The 23,502-nt window shown below is 43.6% G+C and overlaps 1 protein-coding gene across 7 annotated transcripts in view; it reads left to right on the top strand.

Moving 5' to 3' along the window:
* Positions 1–23,502, top strand: part of LOC119971244 (BTG3 associated nuclear protein) — a 253,758-nt gene that overhangs the window by 90,320 nt on the left and 139,936 nt on the right. For all 7 annotated transcript variants that reach the window (XR_005461786.1, XR_005461787.1, XR_005461788.1 and 4 more), the window contains 2 exons: positions 12,977–13,216; positions 21,343–21,510. Coding sequence is in view for 4 of the 7 variants with exons in the window: in XM_038806519.1 (XP_038662447.1) it covers positions 12,977–13,216; positions 21,343–21,510 (408 nt within the window). In the remaining 3 variants the exon portion in view is untranslated. The remainder of the gene's footprint in view (positions 1–12,976; positions 13,217–21,342; positions 21,511–23,502) is intronic.

The following is a 23,502-nucleotide window of genomic DNA, read 5'->3' as shown; positions in this document are numbered from 1 at the left end:
AAAATGGTATTGTCACTGGACTAGTAAACCAGAAACTCGGGGTAATGCAAGTGCTCCCAAGGTATTCTACACGGCGAAGTAGAGTACCTGCAACTGTTTCCCAGATTAGCACTGGGTTCGAATCCCACCACTGCAGATGGTGAAATTTGAATTCAATAATAATCTGGCATTAAAGTCTGATGATGACCATGAAACCATTGTCGATTGTCAAAAAAACCCATCTGGTCCTTTTGTGAAGGAAATCTGCCATCTTTACCTGGTCTGGCCTACATATGACTCCAGACCCAGAGCAATGTGGTTGACTCTTAACTGACACCTCAAGGGCAATAAATGCTGACCCAGCCAGCGCCACCCACGTCCCATGAACAAACTATAGTAAAATAATCTAATTCGTAAATTAATTCATTCTGCTGCTTGATTCAGCTAGAATTGTTCAAAGAAAGGCAAGCAGTTGGAAGGTGGGGTGGAATGAAGAGATCTTGTCTATATCTCATAAAGCCGGGCTATTTTCAAGCCGTTAAGTGTTTTTAACAAATGGTTCCAGGAAACTGTGTGTGCGCAGTCTTTTTATTTGTTCTGAAGATGGTTGTGGTTGCGTTTCTAGCTTTTCAGATTGTTATTGAATCTTGAATGGCATCACTTTTTACATGCAAGATACACAAGATAATTTCTTGCTATCATAGTTGTGCCGATGGCAATGCATGTTTATTTTCTTTGTTTCTTCGTGAATAAAAAAGATGAAAATGATAGGTTACAAAAATGTATTTAACTTCATTCTTGTTGATTAGTGTCACGGTGTAAATTGATTGTCTCTACTAAGCAGATTGAGCAGACATCCTAACCAGACAAGCAGAGTGTCTTTGGAGAATGCATTGCCAAAATGTTCAATGCAAAATACCTTGTTACAACAATGGCAAGTGGTAATGTATTGCAGTTCAGATGGAATGTACATCTGATGGATCTCAAATCCAGCCAGGTGTTTCTTTTTTTTTGCAAAGCTCTAATGTGTAGGACTGTCTGGGTGTCTCAGACTCCAACAATATTTAAACACTTGGATATTGAATTAGTTAGCCAGATGTGGGAGTTGGAACATGGCCAGAGTTTTTTTTTCCTGATCTCTTTCCCATTTGGATTCTCCAAAGGAAAATATTAACCCCTTGCTTTCTCTGCTTTTCTGTTTGTATGATGAAGTTTAACATTATAGCTCCCTGTCTCTTTCACAAAATTACCTAACAAAGAAATATTAGAATAATTTCAACTAGCTGCCTGGGTGCAAAACTGGCTTGTGAATTCGCCATCTGTTGTGCAGGGAAGGGGGGCACCTAATGTAGAATGGAGGCTGCAGAGGGAGGTGCCCCTCGTTCCAACCCAAGGCCTGAGCAGCTTGACTTTCCAAGCTTTTGAATTCCTCCCACCTACCTCAAAATTGAGGCCAGGCAGGAAAGGGCCTTTAATTGGGCTTACTGAAGGCCCTCAATTGAGGTGTGAGCTGATGCTTTGGCCTTTGCCTGTCCACAATGAGAAGACCATCTGGTGAATTTTATAGGCCTTCCGTATACAAACCTCCTGGTCAGGGAGCATAAAATCCTGCTCCTGTACTCTCCCACTGAGAAGGATCTATCTCTTTGTCTGTCTATCAAAAACATTGCATACGTGTTTAGTATCATTTGTGTCATATGCATGTATGTCAGCCAATATATACCGCCACAACAGTCTTGGATACACCCATACCCACTATTACAGCCTTGGAGGTAAGAGTTGCCTTCTTGAAAGTAAACCCGCAGAAAGTGACGGGCCCCGACGGAGTCCCTGGGCAAGCACTCAGAGCCTTAGCTGACTAGCTGGTGAGTGTATTCGCAGATTACTTCGTCACTTCACTTCTCCGCTCCGAGGTCCCTACCTGCTTCAAGAAGACCACCATAATACCGGTACCAAAGAAGAACAAGGTAGGGTGCCTCAATGACCACCGACTGGCGTCTTTTACCATGAAATGCTTTGAGCGGCTAGTCATGAGGCGGATCAACGCCAGCCTCCCAGATGGCCTCGATCCATTGCAGTTCGCCTACCGCGGCAACCGATCCACAGCAGATGCTATTTCTCTGGCCCCGGAATCAACTCTCGAACATCTCGACAACAAAGACACCTACGTCAGACTGCTGTTCATTGACTATAGCTCCGCCTTCAACACTATTATCCCAACAAGACTAATAACCAAACTCTGCAACCTTGGACTTGGCCCCTCTCTGTGCAGCTGGATCCTTGACTTACTCACCAACAGACTCCACTCTGTCAGGATAGGTAGCAACACCTCCTCCACAACAATCCTCAACACCGGAGCTCTACAAGGATGTGTGCTCAGTCCTCTACTGTACTCCCTGTACACACAGGACTGTGTGGCGCGCTTCAACTCCAATTCAATCTATAAGTCTGCAGATGATACGACTGTGGTGGGTCATATCTCATACAACACGACACACCCCCCCCAGTCTACATCAATGGCTCCGAAGTAGAGATGGTCGATAGCTTTAAGTTCTTGGGGGGTCACCATCACCAACAGTCTAGACTCGTCCACTCACGTTGATGCAACAGTCAAGAAAGCCCAACACACTCTCTCTACTTCCTATGGAAGCTAAAGAAATTCATCGTCTGCATCGACTCTCACAAATTTCTACAGATGTGCCATAGAGAGCATCCTATCCGGCTGCATTGCAGCTTGGTATGGCAACTGCTCAGCCCAAGATCGCAAGAAACTAGAATGTGGTGAACTAAGCCCAACCCATCACATAAGCTTGCCATCCTCCCATTGATTCTGTATACACCTCCCGCTGCCTCAGAAAGGCAGACAGCATTGTCAGAGACCTCTCCCACCCACGCTTTACCCTCTTCCAGATCATCACATCAGGCAGAAGGTACAGAAGTCTGAAGCCCTGCATAAACAGACATAGGAACAGCTTCTTCCCCACAGTTACTAGACTCCTCAACGACTCTCCCTTGGACTGATCTATTCCCTGTAAGAACACTATTCACGACGCCTTATTTCTGCTCTTGTTTGGCCTTTTCCGCACTGTAACCAATCACTATTTGTTGATGCACCACTGTCAATGTACTCTGTCAATTATTCTTTTGTCTACTGTGTACGTTCCCTTGGCCGCAATAAAATACTTCGGTAAATGTGAAAATAATATCAATCAATCAATGTATGCACATAAAGATGTGCATACGCACAAACCTGTTTGTATTGAATGGTTGAGATTTTTCGGGTGATAGCTGTATACTTCGAACAATACCTCACCACCAACATTTAAAAATGATAAACCGCATCCATCACTTGGGCTCTAAATGATGCTGATATATTATTTGATCCTCTGGACAATTTGTCATACAAGTGCTGGCAGAAGATTAACCTTTCTCGGTGAAATGCTATTCAACAGGCAGCACCATAAAGAAGACTGGCAATGAAAATGACAAAACGTATGAAGAAATATTGAGTTGTGTAGCAGAAAAGTTGAACATTTTGAAATTGGTTGATGAGCTGACATATGAAAATTTCAGTCACTGGTAGCAATATGCCCACATAGGGTGATTTTTACGTACTGCCTTAGAACATAGAACAGTACAGCACAGAACAGGCCCTTCGGCCCTCGATGTTGTGCCGAGCCATGATCACCCTACTCAAACCCACGTATCCACCCTATACCCGTAACCCAACAACCCCCCACCCCTTAACCTTACTTTTTAAGGACACTAAGGGAAATTTAGCATGGCCAATCCACCTAACCCGCACATCTTTGGACTGTGGGAGGAAACCGGAGCACCCAGAGGAAACCCACGCACACACGGGGAGGACGTGCAGACTCCGCACAGGCAGTGACTCAGCCGGGAATCGAACCTGGGACCCTGGAGCTGTGAAGCATTTATGCTAACCACCATGCTACCGTGCTGCCTTCTTGAACAGTTTGGACTCTTCCCTTTATTGTATGGATTGCTTTTCTGGAAGTCACAAGCCTAATTCCTGAATAGCCTAATAGATAGAGTAGACAGTCAGAGACTTTTTCCCCGGGTGGAACACACCATTACAAGGGGACATAAATTTAAGATAAATGGTGGAAGATATAGAGGGGATGTCAGAGGTAGGTTCTTTACCCAGAGAGTAGTGGGGGCATGGAATGCACTGCCTGTGGGAGCAGTTGAGTCGGAAACGTTGAGGGCCTTCAAGTGGCTATTGAATAGGTACATGGATTAGGATAGAATAATGGAGTGTAGATTAACTTCTTCTTAAGGGCAGCACGGTAGCATTGTGCATAGCACAATTGCTTCACAGCTCCAGGGTCCCAAGTTCGATTTCGACTTGAGTCACTGCCTGTGTGGAGTCTGCACATCCTCCCCGTGTGTGCGTGGGTTTCCTCCGGGTACTCCGGTTTCCTCCCACAGTCCAAAGATGTGCAGGTTGGGTGGATTGGCCATGAAAAATTGCTCTTTGTGTCCAAAATTCTATGATTAACCTAGGACAAAAGTTCGGCACAACATCGTGGGCCGAAGGGCCTGTTCTGTGCTGTATTTCTCTATCTATCTAATTGCCAACATTTAATTCCCTCAATTCTTCTCTGGCCAAATAGCATTAAAATAGTACTGTTGAAGCTCTAAAAAAGTTTTTGAATTTTGCCAATGCAGTTTTGTCTGGTTGGTTCATATGTGCTAGTCTACTGGACCTTCACAGGCATAATGGGCTGATGTTAGGATACCTGACCAGACCCCAACATTTGTTAGGATACCAGACAAGAACCCCAAACAATTGTATTTAATTTGTGTAATAACTCACGACCTGCTTGATCTCCACTTGGGGCTTGTGGAATACAGACTCCCCCGCTGAGGGGCGGTGGCCTAACAACGGGGCTCATTAAAATCCACCAATTAAAACCCGTCAGGAAGGGAACTGGCATCTTCGGAAGGTCCCAGCTGGGACTGGTTGTACTTCCTGCTACTTTGGGGCTTGTATTTACTTTTGAAATAAACCAATCTGCTTTGAACCTCTACGGGACTCCTGTGATTGCAATAATTTGTAAAACTGAGGAAAGGATACTTCACCCCAGGAGTGATGACTGATGGGTCCTGTTAAACAAACTTTCATTTAAACACAGAATTAACCACAGTAACATCAAAGAAAAGAGCTATACAATTATCAATTAAACAGGGAAAAACATAAACTTACTGTTTATACCTGCTACTAAGTCCAATTAAGCAACCCAATACAGTTCAAATGCTACTTATCCCACATGTGCCATTGACTGGTGGGTGAGTCTTTCTCTTTGTGACTTTGGAAGTAAAAACAAATTGAAATTCTAAATTAAATAAATGCTAATTAAATAAAATAGGGATGCAGAGCCAGGCGATGTGTTGTAGCTGCAACATGTGGGAGCTGGTGGACGCCATTGTCGTTCATAGAGAAGAAAATGTTGGTTGCTCGAGGAACTTTAGCTCAGAGTTAGTGAGTTGGAGTCTGAGCTTTAGATATTGTGACACATTTGGGAGGGGGAGAGTTAAAGATAGTTGCAGTGCTTTAGACGGCAGTCACACGCCTCAGACTAACTGCCTTAAATTCTATCAATGGTCAGAGTAGGAGGGTGTGACTGCAAGTGAAGCAGCCCTTGTCCCTGTCCAACAGGTACAATATTGTTGCTCCTTATGTGGATGAGTTAGCGTACTGTAGGGAGGGCGAACAAACTGACCACGACACCGTGGTTCAGGGAGCCATTCAAGTAGGGAGGGAAAAGACAAATGTAGTCGTAGTTGGGAATAGTATAGTCGGGAATAGGGGCCAGGGTCGAGAGTCTCGAAGGCTGTGTTTCCTGCCTGGTGCCAGTTCGGGAAACCTACTCTGGCTGGCGAGGAACTTGTGGTGGGAGGGGGGGAAGATCCAGTGGTCATAGTCCATGTGGGCACCAATGACATCTGTGTAGGCAGTTTGTGGAGTTAGGCACTAAATTGAAGTACAGAGCCTCCAAGGTTATAATCTCTGGATTATTACCTGAGCCACGTGCAGATTGGTAAAATTAGAGAGATGAATATATGGCTCAGAGTAAATGTGAAAGAAGTGGGTATCGGCTTGTGGGACATTGGCATCAGTACCGGGGAAAGTTGGGACAGCCTACATCTGAACCATGCTGTAATGAGTATTCTTGCAGACCGTATAACGAGGGAAGTAGAGAGGGCTTTAAACTATAGAGAGGGGGTTAGCATTGAGTTGCTTGGAAAATTTGGAAGTCAAAGTTAAAAGTAAGAGTACAGGTTAGTGATCAGGCTGAGTGTCAACAGCAGGTAGGGACAGATCATAATATTCCACCAAGGACTCCTACATGAACCCTAACTGGGAGAGGGGGGGCTTCCAAGAATGGAAGGTTTAAAAAAAAAAGTCAAGGGTGTATGAGAAAGTGGATAGTAAGGGGAAGCATGACTCTTGTAGTGTGACAGCCGGGGCAGAAAAGTAAACAAAAATATGCAACACCGAGCAAATCCAGTGTATAAAAAAACCAAAGATAAATGTTCTTTATCTGAATGCATGGAGCATTTGCAGCAAGGTAGATGAGTTGATAGCACAGGTTGTAAGATCTGAGTATGATGTATTAACTATTATAGAAATGTGGTTGCAGAGTGACATGGGCTGGTGCTCAACATTCCAAGGCATGCAATGTTCCAAAAGAACAGGCCAGAGAGGAAAGTTGGTGGGGTAGCGTTGTTAATCAAGGGAGGCTTCCAAGCAGTGCTGAGTCGTGACATTAAGGCCGTGGATAGTGATATAGAAATGGTTGAAATCATGAATAGCAGGGATAGGAAGATAAGGGTGGGAGTAGTCTATAGACCCCCAAAATATCACCTGTTGAGGTCAGAGCATAAATGTGGAAATATCAAGGGCATGTTTGAAGCAAACTGCAGTTATCATAGGCGATTTTAATCTGCATATTGATTGGACAAAAAAGGGTAGTGGAGAAGAAGAAAAATTTTGGAGTGCATCAGGGATTGCTTTTAGAGCAGTACATTGTGGAATCTACCCAGGACCAGACTACTTTAGATGTGGTTTTGTTAAATGAAGAAGGATTAATAAGGGATCTCGTGGTTAAGGATCCCCTCTGGGACAGTGACCACAATATGATCAAATTCCAGATACAGTTTTTGATGGTGAACACCGAAGATCCATAACCAGTGTCGTCAACTTAAATAAGGGCAATTATAATGGTATGAGGCAGGAGTTGTCTAAGGTGAACTGGGTAAACAAGCTAACATACAAGTCAGTAGATGAGCAGTGGTGGATATTCAAACAGCTGGTCCATAATGGTAGCATGGTGGTTAGCATAAATGCTTCACAGCTCCAGGGTCCCAGGTTCAATTCCCGGCTGGGTCACTGTCTGTGTGGAGTCTGCACGTCCTCCCCGTGTGTGCGTGGGTTTCCTCCGGGTGCTCCGGTTTCCTCCCACAGTCCAAAGATGTGCGGGTTAGGTGGATTGGCCATGCTAAATTGCCCGTAGTGTCCTAAAAAGTAAGGTTAAGGGGGGGGGGGGGGGGTTGTTGGGTTACGGGTATAGGGTGGATACGTGGGTTTGAGTAGGGTGATAATTGCTCGGCACAACATCGAGGGCCGAAGGGCCTGTTCTGTGCTGTACTGTTCTATAATGCTCAGCAGGAGTTTATCCCAATCAAAAAGAAGGATTCAATGAGTAAGTTGCAAAGTCCATGGTTAACAAAGAAGGTCAAGGATAATGTTAAATTGAAAAGCAGAATATACCAAGTCGCAAGGGATAGTGGTGGACCAGAGGACTGGAAACTTTTTTAGGATACAGCAGCAAAAGACTAAAAAGCCCATAAAGGAGAAAACGAATTTTGAGAGAAAACTTGCATTCAATATAAAAAACAAACAACAAAAGTTTATATGGATATACAAAAAGGAAGCGGGCCGCTAAGGTAAATGTGGGACCTCTACTGGATTAGGCTGGTGAATTAATTACAGCAAACAAAGAAATGGTGGATATGCTAAATACATTTTTTCATATCTGTCTTCACTGTGGAAGACATTGCAAATATCCCGATTTGCCGATTTCAAATTATGTGGCAGAACTTACAAAAATCCCAATCACAAGGGAAACTAAAGGTGGACATGTCGGCAGGATCTGATGAACTGCACACTAGGGTTTTAGTGGAAGTGGCTGCAGAGATAGTGGACCCATTGGATAAAATTTTTCATAACTAGTTAAGTTCCGGGATCGTACTGGAAGATTGGAAAACAGCCAATGTGACTCCCTTGTTCAAAAAGGGAGAAAGGCATGGAACTATAGGCCAGTTAGTTTAACATCTATTATTGGCAAGATGCTGAGTCAATATTATCAAAGAGGAAATAGCTAATCATTTAGGAAAGCTGAATATAATCAAGCCTAGTCAACATGGTTTTATGAAAGGTAAATCGTGTTTGACAAATTTGCTTGAATTCTTTGAGGATGTAATAGGAAGAGTAGATGAAATGAAATGAAAATCGCTTATTGTCACAAGTAGGCTTCAAATGAAGTTACTGTGAAAAGCCCCTAGTCGCCACATTCCGGCGCCTGTTCGTGGAGGCTGGTACCGGAATTGAACCGAGCTGCTGGCCTGCCTTGGTCTGCTTTCAAAGCCAGCGATTTAGCCCTGTCTGTTGATGTATCTTTCTAGTTTTCTCTCGTATTCCAATTTCTTCCTTTTATTATTTTTTAGTCATCTGCTGGTTTCTAACACTTTCCCAGTCTTCTTACCTCTCACTAATCTTCACAGCATTGTACAACTTTTCTTTCAATTTGATACCCCCCCACAACTTCCTTAATTAGGCATGAATGGTGCATCTTTCTGGTAAAATCTCCCTGACAAGACTAATTGAGCTGTAATGTACAAGGCAGTTTGAAACACTGTGGGGCTGATACTCCGCTCCGCGGACCAAGTGTCCGCGCCGTCATGAATGCCGTTGTGGTTCACAACGGCGCGAACAGGGCCCGGGCATGACCTATTCTGGCCACTCCAGCGTCCCTACGCGGCGCCAAATGGGCGCCATGCCAACCCGCGCATGCGCAGGTGGGGCAGCTCAATCTTGCGCATCCGCAATTGGGCCGCGCCATCCTGTGCATGCACAGGGAACTTCTTACGCGCGGCGGCCCCGACGTAATATGGTGTGGGTGTTCAGGGGCCGTCTGCGGCAGAATGTAGGCCCCGGGGGGGGGGGGGGGGGGCAGACCCCTTCGGAGCCCCCCCCCCCCGGTGAAGGAGCCCCCCTCACCTCCACCCCCCCCACGAGCGTTCCCGCAGAGTTCCCGCCGTCAGCAACCGGGTGGACAGCGCCGGCGGGACCCTGTCGTGTCGGAGCGGCCGCTTGGCCCATCCGGGCCGGAGAATCGCAGCTCGCCGTTTGCGGTGATTCTCCGAGCAGCCCGGTACGATTCGCACAGTGCTGGTTTGGGGGGGGGGGGGGGGGTGTTGGGAGAATCACGTGCGGGGGTCGGGCCGGCGTGGCGCAATTCGCGCAGCGCCCCGGCGATTCTCCCACCCGGCAGGGGGGGGGGAAATACCTGCATCTTAATTGTTGAGAACTCTGTGGTAATGGAAGAGTATCCTTCAGCTTACCTGGAACGTCAAGGTTAATTAGAATAATCTTTATTATCACAGGTAGGCTTACATTAACACTGCAATGAAGCTACTGTGAAAAGCTCTTAGTCACACCATTCCGGCGCCTGTTCGGGTACACTGAGGGAGAATTCGGAATGTCCAATTCACCTAACAGCAAGTCTTTCGGAACTTGCCATTCGGGAGATAATCTGCTCTGTTTGGGTTCTGCCAGTGTCACTCAGCTTCTGATCTCATTACAGCCTTGGTTCAAACATGGATAAAAGAGCTGAATGTCAGAGGTAAGGTGAGAGTGACAGCTCTTGACATCAAGGCAGAATTTGATTGAGTATGGCATCAAAGAGCCCGAGCAAATCTGGAGTCTTGAGTATTAGGGGGAAAACTCTCTGCAGGTTGGAGTCATACCTGGCGCAAAGGAGGATGGTTGTGGTGGTTGGAGGTCAATCATCTCAGCTCCAGGATATCACTGCAGGAGTTCCTCAGGGTAGTGTCCTAGGCCCAACTATCTTCAGCTGCTTCATCAATGTTCTCCTTTCCATCATAGTCAGAGGTGGGGCGTGTTTGCGGATGACTGCACAATGTTCAGCACCATTCACGACTCCTCAGATGGTGTTCAAATGCACCAAGACCTAGACAATATCCAGGCTTGGGATGACCAGTGACAATTAACATTCGCGGCACACAAGTACCAGGCAATGACTATCTCCTAAAGAGAGGATCTTACCATCGCACCCGACATTTACTGGCATTGCCATCACTGAACCCCCCCCTACAATCAACATCCTGGGGGTTATCATTGATCAGAAACTGAATTGGACTAGCCATATTAATACTGTAGCTGCCAGAACAGGTCAAAGATTAGGAATTCTATGGCGAGTAACTCATCTCCTTACCTCCAAAAGCCTGTCCACCATCTACAAGGCACAAGTCAGGAGTGTAATGGAATACTCTGCATTTGCCTGGATGAGTGTAGCTCTTACAACACTCAAGAAGCTCAACACCATCCAGGACAAAGCAGCCTGCTTGATTGCTACCCTTCCCACAAACATTCAGTCCCTCCACCACCAACGAACTGAGGCAGCTGTGTGTACCATCTGCAAGATGCACTGCAGGAAAACAACCAAAGTTCCGCATGCAGGACCTTCCAAACCCACAACCACTACCATCTAGAAAGACAAGAGCAGCAGATAACTGGAAGCCCCACCACCTTGAGGTTCCCTGCTAGTCACTCACAACACCGACTTGGAAATATATCGCCATTGCTTCACTGTGGCTGGTTCAAAATCCTGGAACTCCCTCCCTGACAGCACATTGGGTGTGCCTACACCTCAGACTGTAGTGGTTCAAAAACGAGCTCACCACCAACTTCTGAATGGCAACTAGGGATGGGCAATAAATGCTGGCCTAGCCAGCATCGCCCACATTCCATAAAATTATAATTTTTAAACTGGACAATTAGTGGAGAGACCATTTTAATATTTACTTAAACAGAATGTACAGTAGAATTAATCTCTTTCACAAACTTGGCTATCAGAATAGAAATTGCATAGTAAATATTAAAGATTATTTTTACAAGTAGCCAAGTATCTGGGTGAATATTATGCCCCCCCAAGGCAGGGGCATGCAAAATAAAGTTGGTGAACAGCCTACTGCCTTCCACCTGCCCCCAACCTGTCCCTCGTATTGCAGATGGTGGGTAAGATGTTAGGTAACCCACGTTTCCTAGGTCTATTGAGGTCCTTAAGTGATCAATTAACTGCAACATTATGGTCTCATTCTGCCTTTGCCACAATTTTTTATTCTGCTCGGTCTGCGGGGAAGGTTGAAAGTATGGTGTGTATCCCAGCAGCTTTGACATGGTGAGCTGCTGTCCGGCAGGAAGGGAGAAGAGAAGCACCTATCTTGGGGGGAACTCCTTGTGGTCATCGGGTGCATTTTCTGGCGATTGGTGGTAGTCCCAGCAATGGCCACTATTGTCTTTTGGCACTGCTCGGACTACAGAGCAGACCTCTAGAGTAGGACTTTCTCTCCCTGTGCGGTTCAAGTTCCCCTCTGATCGAATTAAGGCCACCCCACGTGATATCGCTGTGGGACAACCTGATTTCATATTGGTGAGGTGTTGACGATTACAGGTAATCCTTCCCCAATTATCTATTAAAAACTTGTTCAGAGACATTAAACCAGCTATTCAATCATTATGGAAATCGTGGTTGGGGACGCCACACACTAATTTTCGTATTTAACCATAGAGATAGTTAAATTTGCACCCCGACAACTCATTGATCTAACTCAGTAATCCAGCCCATAAAGTGACCTCATAAGTGGTTATGTAACTGTTTCATTGGTTCCATAAAAGATTTCATTTTGAATTCCACATTTTCCAATGAGATTTATATATTTCCATGTTAATATTCAATACACAATATCAACATTGCAATGAATTAAAAAATTGAGTAGCAGATGCACTAGCTCAAATGTTTACTTTTTAACAATTCCAATATTGCATATAACTATTGATTTGGTGTTTCAGTATGCATACCTTCATGTAAGGGTGCCACAGTTGCTCAAAGTGAATTCACTAAGGGGTAGCACAGTGGTTAGCCAGGGTCCCAGGTTCGATTCCTGGCTTGCGTCACTGTCTGTGTGGAATCTGCACGTTCTCCCTATCCCTGCTTGGGTTTCCTCCGGGTGCTCCGGTTTCTGCCCACAAGTGCCGAATGATGTGCTGGTAGGTAATTTGGATATTCTGAATTCTCTCTCAGTGTACCCGAACAGGTGCCGGAATATAGCAACTAGGAACTTTTCACAGTAACCTCATTGCAGTGTTAATTTAAGTCTACTTGTGACAATAAAAATTATTATTGTTATAACATTCTATTGAAGGTTCATTTGTAGAATTTGGGTGAGCATTTGTTGAAGTTGCTGGGATACTCTCCACACTCCTGTAACTTACTAACCATTTCGACTTAGCCTCATGTGAGGTGTGACCATTTATACAAGGTACTGCATGCCTGCCAGCACTTTTTATTCTAGCAGGAATCAATAATTGCAATGAGAAACTGAACATTTTCTTCACAATTATTTTTCAATAACAGCTTCTATTGAGTTGTGGGAGTGAAAATTATCTCAATGATTAAATACAAAAATTAGTTTGTGATGTCACTTTCTAAAGAGATTGACGAGCTGGTTTGATGTCTGAACAGGTTTTGAATAGAGAATTGTTTATAACAATAACTGTCCAACATTGATACTCTTGGTAATATTTGATAATTCCAGTATTGCTGATAATTAGTGTTGTTTGACCACTATTTCTGAATTATGAATTCTATAATAATTTTTTTTCCAGAGGATTTCCCTAATGGTACCTGGCTTGGGGATGAGAATAACGCTGAGATGCGTGTCAGATGTCCTATCACTCCTGCTGATATGCTGCATGTTGCCACAAATTGCAGAACAGCTGAAAAAATGGCATTGACACTCTTGGACTACCTTTTCCATCGTGAAATACAAGCTGTGTCCAACCTCTCAGGGCAAGGAAAGCATGGCAAAAAGCAGCTGGATCCTTTAATGATCTACGGAATTCGATGTAAGCACCATGATATTTATTTGTCATGTTAAACCACAATTTCTCCATTTCCTCTCCTCACTTTTATTGTAGTTACCTATCTCCAAAGTCATTCCTGCAAGGAGAAGAATTCAGTGAGCTACAGATGGTTTCAAATATTTTGGTGTTGACTTTGACCTGTTATTTTTTTAATAGCAAGTATTCTACGATAATATGAGGCACAACATTTTTCATGGTGGCCACATTACTCATCAACTTCTGCCGTCATAAAGGTAGACTCTTTACTATGAACAGCCATTTAAATGTATAGTTAACACGTATGATTTTTGAATCTAGATTTTTGGTTGAAAAGGTTAATGGGGTAAATAGGAAAGTCGATTTGAAGGCACAATTAGATCAACCATGATCTTATTGAACGGCGGCGGTGTAGGCTCATGGGGTCAAATGGCCTACTCCTTTTCGAATTGTTGTGCTCTTGTGGATCTTGCCCATTGTATCTGTCCTGTGGAGGGGCATGCAGTAAAGAAGAAGGTAGCTGGTGCTGATGCAGATTTTCCCCTAGAGCAGTTGGAAAAGTGTAGCCTCTTTTGCCTCTCAGCAGAGATGGAAGGTGAAACTCCATATCTTCTCCCATGCCATGTTGAAGGCTGGCAGCGAGGAAGTGTAGTTGATGGTGAGGAAGTACAAGACAGATGAAGCATCGTTTGTTGGTCATCACCTGCCAAGCAGTGACAGCAGCCTTGAGAGAAGTGCTTTGAACAGCTACCTCTCCTTGGCCATGGCTCGATCTCTTTCCCTCAACTGATCAGAAGCTTCCCAATCTGTCAGTTTCCTTGAAAGAACCTCTTCCAGCTGTGTGTTTGCCTCATTGGCTGGGAAATCATGGCTTCAGGGTTAAAACAGGTTGTATTCCCATTTTAACCATCTTAACCACTTCTCAGTTACTCATCATCAGATTCAAAGGTTTTCCCTGCTCGCCTTTGATTCTGCCTGGAGGAAAACCAGAATAGGACAGGATGATGTTGAAATCCCAACCCACTGTCAGTTTGCAAGGATCTCCTCTCCCCACTGCATGCAACCCATAACCTGCCTCCATCAGGCTGGGAAAACTATGCCCATCATGTCTGGAATCAATGGCACTGTCGCGGGTACAGGTGTTCTATCTGTTTTGTCAAAACTACTAAATGATTTTTATATTACTGTTGAGTCCTTTTTAAAAAATTTAGAGTACCCAATTTTTTTTTACAACTAAGGGGCAATTTAGCATGGCCAATCCATCCACCCTGCCTCTTTGGGTTGTTGGGGTGAGACACACGCAGACACGGGGAGAATGTTCGAACTCCACCTGGACAGTGACCTGGGGCTGGGATCAAACCTGGGTCCTCGGCGCACATGAAGTAGCAGTGCTAACCACTGCGCCACAGTGCCACCTTTACTGTTGAGTCCTTAATATCATGGTCTATAAAACCAAATTATTGGGTTGAAATTTGCTGTGTGGGTTGAAGGAATATCGTTAGATGTTCATTAGACTGGGCACTTGACATGTTGAGCCTCATGAGCAATCTATCGATAATTTGTTGTCAGAGGGACATCCAAATGACATGGGATCCCTTACAACAGGGCTTCTCAAACTATTGCAACTCTGAGGGGGTCATGAGATGCGAATTTGACATTGTGAGCTTCAAGATAGCAATGGTTGCTCGCAATGATTTTTGACAGCTGTTTTCTTTGGTGTGAGTGGCCTATTGGACTGATCTCAGTGGCCCTATTGCTGCTGCAAAAAGGTGTTTCTTCAAAAATCATAATGCACTAAGCTTGCTTCCACACATTAAAAATTGGTATCCTATTGCAGCAATAAAGAGAATCTTATTACATCAATACTCAAAGTCCTATTATATTAATGGTCAAGAGTCCTATTTTATTAGAGCCATGTTACTTTATAATTTATGATGTTACATTAATAACTTTTACATGAATAGCCTAAAGTATCAACAGTTGTTACCTTATTGTATAAACTATAACATGCCTTTTCATCATCTGCCCTACTCAACTCCTGTACGCCAGCCCTCCTGTCAAGAACCAAAGCCCCCACCCCCACCTACTCAACAGCTGAAACCTCATTCCTAGCCTCCCATTAATAACTCTCATACCCCCCAAACTTTCACTCTGGAGTCACATGAAGTGTGAGGCATAAAAATAATGGGGTCACATTAAGAAAAAGTTTGGGAAGCAGTACCCGAGAGGATGCTGGAACCAATAGGACACAAAACTGCGTACCTGCTTAACCAATTAGATTGAAGAATTATTAATGAGCAGTACAAAGCTTGAACCTCAAGTTGTGAGATTAATGAATTCTCTGTCAAATCAAGCCCAACAAGAAAAAGCAGGGTTAGGGTGAGGGATTAGATCAAGAGAAACAATAAAAGTAACAAGGGATTTAAAAAAAAGCTATATATGATTTTTAAAAATAAATTTCCAACACCAATGTAAAATATAATTCTTTTAGATTTTAATTAAAGTAAATTTTCAGTGGCAATAAGGTTGTGTTGCAGGAGTTAACATTCATCAAGCCATTAAAAGGATATTTTGGCAAGAGTGATTTCACCTAAACTTCCTTTGGCAAATTTAGTATGAATCTATGACTTCAGTTCAGGAACTTCATGTTGCTCAATGCTTTTGAATGGGGGCCAGATGGCAAGAAATAAGTTTTGGAATTTTGGAATGCTTGGGCATTTGCATAACAACATCCAGATTTTGTGTTTAACTGCCTATGTTTATTCCCCAGAAGTTACTGCCCTATTTTGACATAAATAATACTGTAGTGTGTTTATTTGCAGATTGTTTCATGGTATCAGATCAAATTAAGATTTTTTGCATACCTATTTTTAAATTGCAATGTATTAGATGCATTGTAGATGTTTGTCGGTCATTTCGAATTAGGCTTACGATGAATGCATCTATGACAATGAGCCTTTAAAAAAATTTAACTCCCCCCGATGATGAGCATTTTGACATTTGAGCAGAAAATTATTTTATGAGGAACCACATTAGTAGAGTTGTACACCAGTTTCACATGGACATAAAAATAAGCCGTTTCAGTGCAATCTTTCAGCAAAATTAATGGAGAGTTCAGATCTGGTGCACCCAATTACTTTAGCTATCACAATAGAATTCATGTGGCGTAGAATTACATAGGAAATACAGCACAGAAACCTGCCATTCAACCCACTGTGTTCTTAATGCTTCACACGAGACTTCTCACAACCTCTCACATAACCTATTGAAATCTTATTCCTGTCTCCCTGGTGAGTTTATCTAGTTTCTGCTTAAATGCAGCTCTGTTAGTTCTCATCTGGTTAACAAGGTGGTGTAATTTAAGCAATACATTTACTTGGTTGGGAGCAAGGTGTTCCATGCACCTCAACTTCACTACCACAGAAGAGCATAAAATTATCAAATTCTTAACAGTTGCTCAGAAATAGATGGCATGATTTTACTTACATAATGGAATAGTATTTGTTTGATAGTACTGAGTTATGGTAAATTCACTGAGGAATGTAAACACCTTAAGGCATTCTTTCAACAATCAATTAATCACAACAATCTGTTACCTGTACTTGACCACAGAGGAAATATTGCTGACTTGTGAAACCATGATTTGAAGAAACTGTACTTGGCTCACCTTTTATTTGAACTGGCAAAGAATGCTCCATAGACTTTCCATTAAGAAGCATGACAAGTGAAGAAATCTAGATCAATTTCTGACTGGCGGTTAGACCAGTCTCAACTCTCATGATAGAGGATGTCTGACTATTATTATTTAGATGATTCCTGGAGCAGATCATCTGACTGACAGAGCCCATCTTTTTATCTTTGTCAGCATGACCAGACTAAGTCTACACAGTGCTGTTAACTGAAGAAGCATGATGTACATTTCTTTTTGTTGTCAATATCAAGTTGTTCTAGATTTATGCTGCATTTTAACCACTTTTGTATGTCATTGAGAGAGTTCAACTTGCTACAATTATTGAAATTTTCAATTTCCATTGTGAACTGTCAAGAAAATAAAATAATAAGAACATTATGATCGCTGTTTTACAGTTATTGACTAATTCAAAATCTGTTTATGACATGAATGCCGGGATTTTTTGCTAGTGTTTTGGATGTGCAATTTTGTTACTCACTCCATTCATTTACAGTTAGGGCTATTGATTGTTGATGATTGAGTAAGTGTTTTTTTTTAAATAAATTTAGCGTACCCAATTATTTTTTCCAATTAAGGGGCAATTTAGTGTGGCCAATCCACCTATCCTGCACATCTTTTGGGTTGTGGGGGCGAAACCCACGTAGACACGGGGAGAATGTGCAAACTCCACACGGACAGTGACCCAGGGCCGGGATTCGAACCCGGGTCCTCAGCGCCGTAGGCAACAATGCTAACCACTGTGCCACCGTGCTGCCCGGGAGTAAGTGTTAATTTCCTGACTATTTACAGGTGTTTTGGGTTCACATTTTGCAATTCTATTTTGATATTTTTCTGTGAAAACAACAATTATTGGTCTTGACCATAATTTTGCTATGCTCTATTGTTGCTAATAGCTTCATTCTGTGGGTTTGGGACATCTTTGTGTTCAAACCTGAAACACTCCTAGCCTCGATACCTTGAAAACTGCCAGCACAATCAGTTAGGAAAGTTTAAAAAAACAACACCTTGGAGCTGCTGGCACCCACGTGGCATGCCAGTGTTATGTTCCCACCACATTTTCTTCCCTCCCAGTCCAAGCAGGCATCAAAAATGTAACCAGGCTGGTGCAACGGCCCACTACTGAAGATGTGAAATTTTTCAGAAAGTGCCTTCATCTCTGATATTCTGGCAGTCACAAATATCGGTCAATGCCTGTTTTGCTGCACTGACACTGGATTTTCAGGCAAAATGTTATTCAGCAATTCTTTTTAATGTCTGTTAATTAGGATTTTCCATTTTTTACAAAGGTTCATCTCAAACAAACAATCAATGTACAATAGGTACAATACAAAACAGTAGTCATTACAATTGGGATCAAATCAGACCAGATGAATCAGGGGAAAAATCCCCAACATGTTCCTTCCACGGATAAATTACCTGTCTGCACCCAAACAGGATAAATGAAACATTATGGACCTACATCTTATCCATATCTACAAAGCAAAATAACAGAAGAAGAAAACAATACTCCAAAGATCCCAGCGCTCAGGGGAAATGACTAACTCTTCAGCGCAGACTGGAACAGGCAGCCATCCTATATCTTCAATATTACAAAAACAAAGGCAGACAGACACAATCAAACCATAATATTCAGTCTATGAATTCTAATAGAAGAAGTAAAGAGAGAGCAAGAACAAAAACCATGTGCAAGAGTCCAGTCTTCCATAATCCCATCTCTCAGCCCCAGTTCAAAGGACAAAGCAGATCACCGGTACCACCCTCAAGAAGACATCGCCACATCATAGTGCCAAGATTAAAAAGGAGTCTAAACTGGTCCCAATCGTTAAATAGTTGAGAAATCCACTCCAGGATGGGAGGTCCGTCAGAGCGACCTCCAAACTGGGAAGCGCCCTTAGAGGGACAGCAGATTCACACCTTCCCCCAGAACCGTGGGATCTGAGAGCCCATGACACCAAGGCTCACCATCCAATGCCACCTCAGTCAGCCTCACGGGCACTAATACTAAGAAAGAAGAAGCAACGCCCCAAAACTTCTCAAAGTCTGAAAAAGAGTGCAAAAGAACAAGAACTGTCAAAACTAACCCCTCGGACCCACAAGTCCCTCTTCAGATACCGTGACTAGACGGGAACCAGCCAACTAACCACAAAGTGGGCTCCTGCTGACTCCCAAGATGGAAAGAATAAGGATAATTACTGATCACACCCGTTGAACTCTCATCAATCTTCACCCCTCCGGATGTGGACCTACCCACACGGACTCCCCCACGACATCCCGAAAGGAGGTAACCCCGTCCAAGGAGCCACAGGATACTGACTGCGATGCTGAGCCTGGCCGAGCCCAGCACCACCACGAAGAGAAAAAAATCAGAGAACTGGCTTCAAGGACTTGTGTGACACCCCAGTCCTTGCACCCCTCTGAAGCTAAGCCAGTTCAGTCCCATACAGGATGCAGTACCTCTCTTTTACAACTCCCCCAAAAAACCATCCAATACATGTATCATTCACGGGACCAATACCACACGCCCCAACAGTAGAAGAGAAAAAAGAACCTCTCTTGGGACTGGCCACCCCACTAGACACTCTACCTAACACCAAATAAAGGATATTCAGACTGGTCTGACTCACAAGAGCTCTGACAGCAGTTCGAACAGTCAAAGAGGGAGACCCATATCAGGAGAAATGACAGACTCCTCCATTTAAAAAAAAATTTAGAGTACGCAATTCATTTTTCCAATTAAGAGGCAATTTAGTGTAGCCAATTCAACTAGCCTGCACATCTTTGGGTTGTCGGGGCGAAACCCACGCAAACACAGGGAGAATGTGCAAATTCCACACGGACTGTGACCCAGAGCCAGGAGCGAACCTGGGACCTCGGTGCCATGACGCAGCAGGGCTAACCCACTGTGCTGCCCACAGACTCCTCCATAAAGGGGAGTCCAACAAACTCCACTCCTCGACAGTGTAATACAGAGTATCCCTGTGCCTGCGGCAGAAAAAGGCGCAGCCCAGAATTTAAAAAATATACAACTGACTATGGGGGATCTTCCTCAAAAGTAATGAGGACAAATATAACCTTCACATCCACCCCTCTACTCCAGCTCTGCTCATGCACTCTTTTACTTCCAACATTCGGGGGGGGGGGGGGGGGGGGGGGGTGGCTGGGCTGGCTCTGACAACAGGACCAGGTGTTGGAAGGTCTACCCAAGCCTCACCGGAGGCACCAGACATGGCCAGGCTCCTCACTGCTCCCTTTTGTCCTCACCCACATTCCTCAGATTGGATGGCAGGCCATTCAAAGGAACTCAACCGTGTGGATGCAGGCTTCCACTCAAGACAGGTGTTTCTCTGCTACCAGAACTTTCTCATGCGCTGTCACCGCCTCCATAAAGATGCCTTGCAACTCTTGAAATGGGGCTTTAATGTCCCGCACCACAGAGCCAAGACTATCAGATGGATCACCTTCATCGCTAGCAGCCATCATCCGTCAGTGTGCACTGTGTCGTCAGAGTGGAAAACCTCTCAAAGACCGTTGCGCCACCAAAGATTACGCCCCAACTCTCTTCAGCCATCATGAATCAACAAGAATATGGTGGCACAGTGGTTAACACTGCTGCCCCACACCACCAGGGAGCCGGGTTCAATTCTGGCTGACGTGCGTGCGTGGGTTTCCTCCCACAGTCCAAAGATGTGAAGGTTAGGTGCATTGGCTGTGCTAAATTGCGCCATAGTGTCCAAAGATGTGCAGGTTAGGTTGGGTTACGGGGATAAGGTAGGGGAGTGGTCCTCTTTAAGAGGGTTGGTGCAGACTTGATGGGCTAAATGTCTGAAGTATATTGTCGTGACTCAAAAGTGCTGAAACATTGACCAACAAATCTTAATACATAGTGAAAGCCATGTAAACCAAAAAAATGACAAAGGAGATGCGCATAGGGATAAAGCCAAAGATTGAAAAATGAGCAGATGCGGAGTTCGTGAAAAAGCAGCCGCTCCCCCACTGACATCACGTGATTCCGCCATTCAGTGAAATTTTGGGGCCTTTTTAGCTCTTAGCTGGACAGCTGGTTTGTGATGCAGAGCAAGATCAGCAGCGCTGGTTCAGTTCCTGTACCGGCTGAGGTTATTCATGAAGGCCCATCTTCTCAACCTTGCCTCTCGCCCGAGGTGAGGTGATCCTAAGGTTAAATCACCACTAGTCAGCTCTGTCCCTCAAAGGGGAAAGCAGCCTATGGTCACCTGGAACTATGGCGTCTTTACTTACTATTTGAAATAGGCAAGTCGGGCAAAATTTACTTGAACTTGTGCACCAGTTTCAGACTTTGCCATAAAGTTAGGTAGCACTGATGGATGATGGTATGCATTGGTAAGTTTTATACAAATTGGCCTGTAATCATGTGCATCTCGTACAAGATTATATTTTTCAATGGGTTTTTTAATACTTGCAGGTCACCTTTTCCATAAATTTGGAATCACTGAATCGGACTGGTACAGAATTAAACAGAGCATAGACTCTAAATGTCGAACAGCATGGCGTAGAAAGCAGCGTGGACAAAGCTTGGCAGTAAAAGGTTTTGCTCGAAGGACACCCTCATCTTCAGTTATGAGTGGCGCAGGTACAAAAATACATTGCGTATAAAATATCAAAGAAGGAGATTTCACATATCCTAACTATTTGTTTTATTTTTAAATTTTGCAGACATGTTTGCAGAATATTTCTGTCAATCCAGTAAAGTAATTATTTAGTCGATTTTTTATATATTTATACTAATCATGTAATTTACTTCAGCAAATGTGTGCAAGTGGTAAGTTTACTTGTGTTGCCACCTTACTCATGCTTTACTTTTTTTTATTCCTTTAAATTGCCTCAGTTTGGTTTCCAGTCTGCCCACAGCACTGAGTCTGATTTCGTCAAAATCACCAAAATGATTGGCATTTATTATTATTCTCTGTGTATTTCAACATGGTCAACCTCTGTGCTCTTTTGCCTTCTTCCATCCCAGTCCATCTCTGGACCCCTTCTCAAGTGGTTGTTTTACTTACTTGTCAATAGAGCCAGCCCATCTCCAGCAATGGCTTCACCTTCTGTCCTGTAACATGTGGTCTGGAACACCAAGCTTCCATCTTTGCTCTCTTTCCCTCCCCCCTCTTTCCTCATTCACCCATCAGTTGACAAAATTTCCCTTTAACCCTCTCCCATCACTCTCAATGCCCAAACATTTGTGAGTTATAAGAAATTCCATCCGAACATGGGCGTGTCATAATTTCCTCGATTTGAACTTTAGGAAGACTGTTGCTATCTCATTTGGCGCTTGAGAAACCCTCATACATTGTCTCCAGTTCCATTCCTTACCATCTCATTGATGCAAAATGCCTGTGTTCTGTTCAACCCTGAGCTATTGAAATCCACATGTTTCTGAATCACCAACATGACTTACTTAAGTTCATATTTGGTTCAGTTGGGAGTACCATTGCCTCTGAGCTACACGGTGGGGTGGTCATGGATTAGTCGCCTGATCTCCACAACCCAAAGGATGTGCAGGGTAGCTGGATTGGCCACACTAAATTGCCCCTTGATTGGCAAAAATAGAATTGGGTACTCTAAATTTAAAAAAAAACTGCCTGGCTGTAGCTCCCAGGAATAGAAATAAAGACACTCATGAAGGAACTTTGATCACTGACTGGTGCTCGTTTTTAAGCACAAGTTATTTTTACAAAGTTTGAATGCAAAGATTTGTTTTCTGCTAGTGTTTAGGAAATGATTTAAATAGTGATGATCGAATAAAAAAAACAATCAGCCAAATAGTTCTGTTTCCAGACACACTTTATTTGTTTTTACTAATAAACATGGTCTTTGCAGATTTTCACATACACCAATCATATTTTTCTTGGAATTATAACCAGGAAAAAATTCTTGAGGAACACTGAACAGAAATTTTACAAGTCATAGTGACAGGCTGATTTTATTGCAAGGGTGTTAGTTATATAATGATGTCTCTCAAAGAAGTCTTCATGGTGTTTTGTAGGTTAACAAGTCTTTAACTACTTGTAACTATATACAGTAAAGAGTACAGGCAAGGAGCTATCTCCATGTCTAGGCTTTTGCACATCTTATAATAAGAATCTTTATTGTCACAAGTGTCATAATGTACATCCATGTACATAATGGAGTGTAGACAGGCAGTGATTGACACACAGGATGACCAGGAAGAACACACAACACAGCAGCCAATCACCAGACAGGACACGACCACTGTAAAGCCAGAGGGCACCAGTTTTCCCGCTCTCTCGGGATCCAGCCTCTGAGACAGTCAGAGCTTGTGAGCATAGCCAGTACAAACACCATGTGGTAGACAGTTAGACTCGTCAGGCTAGCCTCAGGTCTCCAGCCAAGTCAGCATAGTGTCAACCCACAGTTGAACATGTAAAGTAGTTAGATGTTAAATAAAATCATGTTGCATCTCATCAAGTGTTCGAATTATGTCTCTCGCTACACTACATCAAACGCAGTCCACATAGACCCAGCCTACCCAACACATCATGGTACCAGGTTTGGATGCTGAAAATTGACGGACCTACCTTGAGTGAATCAGCGTTGACTAGCAAAC

Source organism: Scyliorhinus canicula, chromosome 9 (genome assembly GCF_902713615.1).
Source record: "Scyliorhinus canicula chromosome 9, sScyCan1.1, whole genome shotgun sequence".
NCBI classification, from domain to species: domain Eukaryota; kingdom Metazoa; phylum Chordata; class Chondrichthyes; order Carcharhiniformes; family Scyliorhinidae; genus Scyliorhinus; species Scyliorhinus canicula.
Note: the sequence above shows the minus strand (reverse complement) of the source record. Positions and strands in the feature narration are given on the sequence as shown.